This window comes from Felis catus, chromosome A2 (assembly GCF_018350175.1).
Source record: "Felis catus isolate Fca126 chromosome A2, F.catus_Fca126_mat1.0, whole genome shotgun sequence".
NCBI lineage: Eukaryota > Metazoa > Chordata > Mammalia > Carnivora > Felidae > Felis > Felis catus.
In genome coordinates this window covers 163,486,158-163,494,203 of record NC_058369.1, presented here as the reverse complement: position 1 = coordinate 163,494,203, position 8,046 = coordinate 163,486,158, and the positions used below count along the sequence as shown (strand labels likewise).

At 57.6% G+C, this 8,046-nt stretch overlaps 1 protein-coding gene across 7 annotated transcripts in view; it reads left to right on the top strand.

The window, feature by feature from the left end:
- The first annotated feature begins 379 nt into the window (after window positions 1-379).
- The window catches only part of WDR86 (WD repeat domain 86), a 33,401-nt gene continuing 25,734 nt past the window's right edge, over window positions 380-8,046 (top strand). For all 7 annotated transcript variants that reach the window (XM_023250750.2, XM_045053034.1, XM_023250748.2 and 4 more), the window contains exon 1: window positions 380-752. In XM_023250750.2, the coding sequence (XP_023106518.2) occupies window positions 530-752 (223 nt within the window). In that variant the 5' untranslated portion in view covers window positions 380-529. The remainder of the gene's footprint in view (window positions 753-8,046) is intronic.

Below are 8,046 nucleotides of genomic sequence, written 5' to 3'. Positions count from 1 at the left end.
GGGGCGGTGGGTCCGGAGGGCCGGGTGCCGGGGTGGGGGCTGGGGCGCCGGCCGGCCGGGAAAGTGGGAGGGGACAGGTTGGGGGGTGGTCTCTGAGGAGGAGCCAGGCCGGACCGTATTGTTCCACACTCGCCGCCCCGAGCGCGCGGCGCCGGCCGGGGAGGGCGTGCGGGGCGCGGGGCGCTCGGCTTCCCGGGCTCCCCCCCCAACCCCCGCCGCGGGACCCCGCCAAGAGGCCCGAGCCTTCCGGCGCGCCCGGAGACGCCGCTGCCCGGGGGTCCTCGGAGGGAGGGGCCTGCCCAGGTGCGGCGCGCGGAGCGGAGGCGGCCGGCGCCGGTGGGGGCCGGGAAGTCCCAGCGGGCCGCCCCCCTGCAGCGCAGCCCCCTCCCCTCCCCCCACCGCCGGGTCCGCGGGCCCGGAAGCCGGGTGGGCGGCGCGGGAGCGGGGGCCCCCACCTCCCCTCCTCCGCACCCCGTGCCCCGCGGGGGGCCATGGCCGCGGGTCTCGGCCGCAGCGAGCCGCCGCGCGGATGCCGGGGCGCCCCTCCCTAGCGGGGCGCTGCCTCCGGGGCTCCCGGCGGACCGGCGGCATGGGGGGCGGGGGGTCGGCCCTGAGGGTCTGCGCCGACCACCGCGGGGGCATCAACTGGCTCAGCCTGAGCCCGGACGGGCGGCGCCTGCTGACGGGCAGCGAGGACGGCACGGCCCGGCTCTGGAGCACCGCGGACGGCCAGTGCTGCGCCCTCCTGCAAGGTAGACCCGCCTCGCCGCGCCCTCCCTCCCCTCGCGCTCGCCCGCCTTCTGACCTCAGCCCTGCGGCCCCCAGACCCCCCCCCCCCGCGCCCAAGCCCCGCCCTCGCCCGGGGCGCTCGTTGGGGTGGGGGGGAGCGCGCCGCGGGCTGCGCGCGCGCGCGGGGCGGGGGGGCCCAGCCGGTCGTGACCCCGACCCGTGGGCCGAGGGGCGCCCGCTGCGTGGGGCTTCCGTCACCTGTCAGCCCAGTGCGGGGAAATCATTTCCGGTACCACGGCTGTAACGCCCCACCGGGAATCGCACCTCGGCGCGCTCCTGTGGCTAGGCAGCGCCTTCCCCTGCCTCTCGCTGTCCCGGGGGCGTTTGGCCCGGACCTTAACTCTAGGAGCCATTGTGGTCACCACCAGGGCTTGCCAAGCCCCCCACCCCGCCGCACGGAGCACTGCAGTGTGCAGGCCTCACGCGGCTGTTATCCCCCTCGGGCAGACGGGGAAACCGAGGCATTCCGGAAATAAGTTGCTCGGGGTCACGCAGCCTGTGGGGGAGGGAGGGGAGGGTTGAAATGTGAGCCCCCCTCCCTTCCCCATCTGACCGCCCTGCCCTCTCTGCAGCCTCGGTTCTTCTGCTGGAGAATGAAGGGGTGTGGGAGAGGAATGGATCAAAGTTTCTCAGAAGGGGTTAGCATATTTGGAAACACGATGCGGGGGCAGGAGGCACACGTAGTAGGTGGACATGTTGTTTTATAGAAGCTTCACAAACGCACACGTGTTGGTTTGTATCTGTGTACTTCGTCACACTGGAGGATCGATGCGTTTCTTTCCGTGGGTCCCTGTGACGTGTCCGCACTGCAGGACTGTGAGGTCCCTCTCCAGCCCTGTGGCTGTTGTCCGAGAGCAGGTAGTAGCCCCTTGAAGCACAAGGCTCTCCACGCGGCGGGTGTTTATAACCGCCTGGTTTTTCCACCATAACCAGCAAGTCCCGAGTGGCCTCCCCGGGGCCTTCCAAGACATGTAGGCACAGGGAGCTTCATTAGTGGCAGATGATAATCCTGTTGGTTTTAAATAAAAGCAGTTATGGGAGATATTTCAAAGCCTGGGAGAAATGGATTTTGGATTGCCTGTTACTTGGGGGTAGGTGTGGAGACGGGAAATTCTGGTACAAACCAACACACGTTCCTGGCCACCCCCTGCCCCCAACATCGCACAGATTGACAGGCACTGACCCAAATCTGGAAGAGCTAAGATCTGTTCAAAATGTATTTAAATTTTTTAACGTTTATTCATTTTTGAGAGATGGAGAGAGACAGAGCGTGAGGGGGGAAGGGGCAGAGGGAGAGGGAGACACAGGATCCGAAGCAGGCTCCAGGCTCCGAGCTGTCAGCACAGAGCCCGACGCGGGGCTCGAACCCACAAACCGCGAGATCGTGACCTGAGCTGAGGCCGGGCCGACTGAGCCACCCAGGTGCTCCAGATCTGTTCAGAATTTAAAATCTAGCTGCATTGCCCCCCAGACACGAGACTCGTCTGGAGGGCTTTCAGAAATGTACATTTCCAGGTTGCAGTTTCAGTGGGCCCATAGTGTAGGACTCTAGAATTTGCACCTCTAACAAGCTCCTGGGTGGGTCTGAGGCACACTGCCCCCGGGGAGACCTTGGGGCTGGTGCCCATGGTGGGAGCCCAGTTTGTAGGTGCCTTTTCTCCCTAGTTGAGCTCCAGGCCTTTCCAGGGTGGTTCTGGCCTCGTGGGCAGTTCCAGAGCCTGGGCCGAGCCTCCAGGGCCCGCCCTCCCGCCCACCTCTGCCCTGTCCTCACCACCCAGCTCTGTGCCTGGCAACAACCGAAACACCCGCTTTGTGGCCCTCACAGTGGCTTGTCCCCAGAGGACCCCAACAGCCTCTGCGCCCTGGCTGAGAGCCATCCCCCTCAACAGGAAAACTCCATCAAACTGAGAAACTGCCGAGCACTTACCCGAATTGTTTCTGCTGCTATAAAGATCGGCACTTCAAGAATTTTCATGGACAGAGGGGACAGAATAACCTTGCCTTATCACGAAGTCACACTAATAGTAACTTAGAAAAGAGTCAGTTTGGATGTGCAGTAGTCCTTGCTCCTAGCTTCTGACCCGCAGCAGCTCTGCTTTTTCAGAAAATGGAACTGAGGGCGCCTGGGCGGCTCAGTGGGTTAAGGGTCCGACTTTGGCTCAGGTCGTGATCTCGCCGTTCCTGGGTTCGGGCCCCATGTCGGGCTCTGCTGACAGCTCGGAGCCTGGAGCCTGCTTCCCATTGTGTCTCCCTCTCTCTCTGCCCCTTCTCTCTCTCTCTCTCTCTCTCTCAAAAATAAACATTTAAAAAAAATTTCTTTTTAAAGAAAATAGAGCTGGCTTTCAAAGGCGGTTGGTGACCTCTAGGTGAAGAAAAGCATGTTTAACTGACAATTATTCTGTAAAGGGAAGAATTGTATTTAATGTCATTTTCCTTTTCCCCTCTTTTTCTCTTATCCATCGGGTACCTACTCATTTGGGGCACTTCATTGGCTCAATGGGGTAGGCAGCATTTCCCGAAATGGCGGTCCCCGTCCTGGTCTGTTCCTGCGTGGCAAGGGACCCAGCTTGAAGGTTCCAACCCACTGTGGTTGTCCCACAGAGTCCTTGTCTCCTAACAGCATCTTCTAGCAAGATAGGGGTGCTGTTTGTTTTTAATTCCATGTGAACAAACTGCACACCCCTAATTACTGGAAGCCTTGGTGGGCGTCTGCCCATCAGGTTGACCCCTACTCGCCACCAGGGAGCGGGAGGGGGCATTACTAGGAGGTGGCTCTGGAGCTGGGCTGCTCCCGCTCGAATCTCATTACTTCTCTTGCCTTGGTTTCTTTATCTGTGAATTGGGGGTGATACAATAGTCATCTAGCCTTATGAGGTTGTGTGTGTTTTGGGGGGGCGGTGGGGATTAAAACAATGAACAAATAGTTCCTGACTCGTACTAGTTGTCTGACCTTCCGTGCCTACATCAACACGCCCGAAACAAATAAGAGAGTCTCGTTGGCGCTGTACTTGGCCAGCTCCAAAGCTCTTCCTCGTTTGCTTCTCAGCCTTATTATCCCCATCTGTGGATGAGGAAACTGAGGCTCCAAAGGGCTAAGCAGTGCTCCCGCATTTACGCAGTCAGGGCGGCATTGGCCGGAGCCCGCACCCCTCCCTTGGTTCTACCGGGTGCCTGTGTGAGATTTGGAGATGGCTGCCCCAGAGAATTTGCAGGTTGGGTTGCTAAACTTGGGGGGCTTTGTGCACTTGAACTTCAGATAAAGCAGGAAGTCCGCGCTGGGGTAGTCAGGGCTCGCCTCTTGGCCCAGGTGGGCCTGGAAGGGAATGGACAATCTTACTTATTTTTATTTTTTATGTTTATCTATTTTTTGATGTTTTATTTATTTTTGAGAGAGAGACAGAGCACAAGTGGAGGAGGGGCAGAGAGAGAGGGAGACCCAGAATCCCAAGCAGGCTCCAGGCTCTGAGCTGTCAGCCCAGAGCCCGACGCGGGGCTCAAACTCACGAGCCACGAGATCATGACCTGAGCCGAAGTCAAATGCTTGACTGACTGAGCCACCCAGGTGCCCCTTTTTCTTAAACTTTTTAAATGTTTATTTTTGAGAGAGAGAGAGAGAATGAGAGAGAGAGAGAGAGAGAGAGAGTGTGAGCAGGGAAGGGACACAGAGAGAGGGAGACAGGATCTGAAGCAGGCTCTGTGCTGACATCAGAGAGCCTGTCGCGGGGCTCGAACTAAGGAACCGAGAGATCATGATCTGAGCTGAGGGTGGGTGCTTAACCGACTGAGCCACCCAGGCGCCCCAATTTTTAACTATAATAGAAAACATGTAGCATCAAATTTACCATCTTGACCATTTTTAAGTGTACAGTTTGGAGATATGAATCTCTCATAATGTCCTGCCATTACCACTACCCATCTCCAGAACTTGGTCATCTTGTAAAACTGAAACTGTGTCCCCTTTGAACAATAACCCCATTTCTCCCCCCCCTGCCCCCCCCCCCCACCAGCCCCTGGCATTCCCCGCCCCCCACATTCATTCTGCTCTCTGCCTCTGTGGATCTGACTGCTCTGGGGACCCCGCACAGTGCAGTCATATAGTGTTTCTCTTTTGGTGACTGGTTCATCCCACTGAGCATGATGTTTTCGAGGTTCGTCCATGCTGTAGCAGGTGTCAGGGTTTCCTTCCTTCTGAAGGCTGCGAACTGTTTTGTTGTTGCTTTTTTTTTGCCCGTTCGCCCGTCGGTGGACACTTGGGTTGCTTTCACTTGACTCTCGCGAGAGTAGTTCACTGCCGTGAACTTGGCCGTGCAAACAGGCCCTTTGTGTATATACCGAGAAGTGGGCTTTCTGAATCGTCTACGTATTTTTAAAGAAGCGTGTGGGGGCACAGGGAAGGCTCTCAGACATGGATCATTAGTAACTTTGTCAAAGAGGAGTTCCATCAAAATGCGGTTTTAAGGATGGATGTGAGGGAAGCCCGGGCTGGGTGATTTCATTTCTGCAGCTCTTGGGAGACCACTGTCTGGGGGTGTGGCGTGAGGAGGGCACAGGTCGAGGCCGCCTGGTTGAGGGCGTGGGCTGACAGAAGCCAGGCGGGACGCCAGCGCCGGTGGCAGCCGCAGCGACAAGAGCACCAGCCTGTCCTGGCTGGGAGCTTGGGGCAGGTGGCCGGAAGCGGACTCTTTGCCGGTTTTGTCCGACACCGTCCGTTTCAGCCACCCCTTCCGTGCTCTGGGCTCACTGCTCTGGCCCATCACCAGGCGGCTCCGTGAGGCGGGTCCCGGCAGGAAACAAAATGGCACCCTCAAGATGGTATAGCTCAAGGAGAGGTTAATAGAGACACTTGCCAGATGTGGGCATAGCATAGGGGAACCGCAGGACCTGTGGTTCACCAGCAGGGGTCAAGGGGTCATCCCTCCTAGCCCCGAAGGAGCAAGGCTGGGAAGTTCACTGTAGCCCCGGAAGGCTGCTGCCGAGAGGCCTCCCTCCAGGGAGGTGTGAGCATGGCTGCAGGCCAACAGATCCTGCCCTAAAGCCTCCTGCTGGGGCTCCCAGCTGTCTGAACCCTGCGGGCAGCTGGGGGGCGGGGGAGCCACCAGGGGGTGGGGGAACCGCAGTGAGCAGCCTGGAGCCCCCCCCTTCCCCCTCCCCCCCGGGGGAGACCCAAGACTTGCCAGGGACACAGAGGGGAAAGTGGATCCGCTTTGCAAGCCAAGTGAGTCGGACGCACGTTCCAGCTCCGGTGGGGCCCACGCCGGCCAGCCCACCTCTGCCACCGCGGCCCCTGGGTGGCCGGTGCCCCGAGTGGTCTCTCCAGCACGTGGAGGGGCGACTTGGAGCCTCCAGCGAGTCTGAGGGGCGCTGCCAGGGAGGCGGGGAGGGCCGGACGACATTGGCAGAAATGGAAAACCCCTGGCCTCAGCCTGTCCTTTTGAACATAATAGTTGCGTCTTATCTGCATTCTTTATCCCTTCAAAAATGTTTATTTTTAGTTTGGCTTTGTTTTGCTTATTCTACACAATTCCAACAGCTCGTGGTGGTGGTGGTGGCAGCTCTGTGGACCCTGGAGACTTGATGGGCCCTCCTTCTCCCCAGCCTCCCCCATCCCTTCCCCCCCCCCACCCATGACCCCGTAGGCTGGGGGCGGTGGACCCTGTGGCCCATGGGTTGCAGGCAGGGACCCGCTCTGCAGCGTCTGCGGGCAGGGCTCGGAGCTGGGACTCGTTCAGTGTGGGTTTTCAGATGTGGGGGTGCCTGGCGCACAGGAAGGGGCTTGTCCCTGGGAGGGCCTTGACCGCCACGGGGAGCCTCAGCCAGCCCAGGGCCAGGCGCCCGAGAGGGCAGAGGGTCAGCCTGGCCCAGCTTCAGACATGAGATTTTTTTTTTTTTTCTTTTTTTTACATCGAAGAAATTCTTTTCATTATTAACTCTTTTCTTCAAGTCTTTGTTTCTAGGTGCTTATATTTTTATTGTATATATCTTTTTTTCTTTTCTTCTTTTTTTTTTTTTTTTTTTGGCATCGACGGGCCATATAATCGGTCCCACATCTCATGGCCTTCCCATGCCTGGGCTAGTGGCTATGGCTTCATTGAGTGGAGATGCCATGGTTTACTCGCCACACTGTTTTCCAGTGCTTCTCTTGGCCTCCTGTACACTTGGCACTTTGCCTTCCTGCTGTCAGATGCTGTTGAGGCAGGACGGAAGCGGCCAGAAAGGGGCCGATGCCCCTGCGGAAGCGTCTCCTGGCTTGGCTGGCGCCGGGCTGCACGGGGTGGGTAGGAGACTGCGGGGTGTTCCCGCAGGGGTCGCCTGGCCCCCGCCCGCCTGCCCTGGGGACACCGGGCTGCCTTCCAGCCACGCTGAGCAAGCCAGGTGGTTCCTCAGACGGCGCTGAGCCCTCCCCACGGCAGCTCTGGTTTCAGGGAAAGTTTGTTGACAATCTTAAAATGTTTTATAAACATTTTGGGGTTGGCAAAAAAGCTGGGCTGTGTTTTGCCAAACACATTTTGCCCTCGACTTTTAAACTGACGTGTATTTTAAGGGAAACATAATCTGCGCCCTCTTCAAGTGTTTACTTAATTCACACAAACGTCGTTCTCTTAGAGGCCTGGTATATGCTATCCAAGAAGACTGAAAAACATGTCTTCCTTTCTGTCTTTTTTTTTAATTCTGTTTCCTAAAACCCAGGGAGTTGGGTTCTTCCAAGAGCAACTAAACTAAAACCCAGGGCCCCCCAAAAAGTGCAAATCAGCTTGAAACTGCCGAGGAGATTCTGAATCCCTCTCTGATACCATTTTATTCATTTGACAGACAGAGAGAGAGAGGGAATCTCAAGCAGGCTCTATGCTCGGCACGGAGCCTGACACAGGGCTCGGGCCCACAACCCTGGGACCATGACCTGAGCCAAAATCAAGAGTTGGACGTTCAACCGACCGAGCCACCCAGGCGCCCCTTGACCGCAGTCTTCAGCGTAATTAATATAGCCCATGTGTGTAGATATTTGAACTCATCAATTTCCTTCTCTGTGAAATGGATCTTAGGTCAAACATTCCTTTGATTCTATTGGTTTTCTGGTCCCTGGATTCTTCTAAAAATACACTCAGGTTCAGTTTGCTATCAAGAGTGGTTATCCGAAGTGGAAACGTGTTGACCTGAAGGACAGGCCTCCTATGACGGGGCACCTGACAGCTTCCAGAGCTGCTCTGTGAGCCTTGATCCCACAGCCACAGTGACAGTCAAAAGACTGACAATTGCACT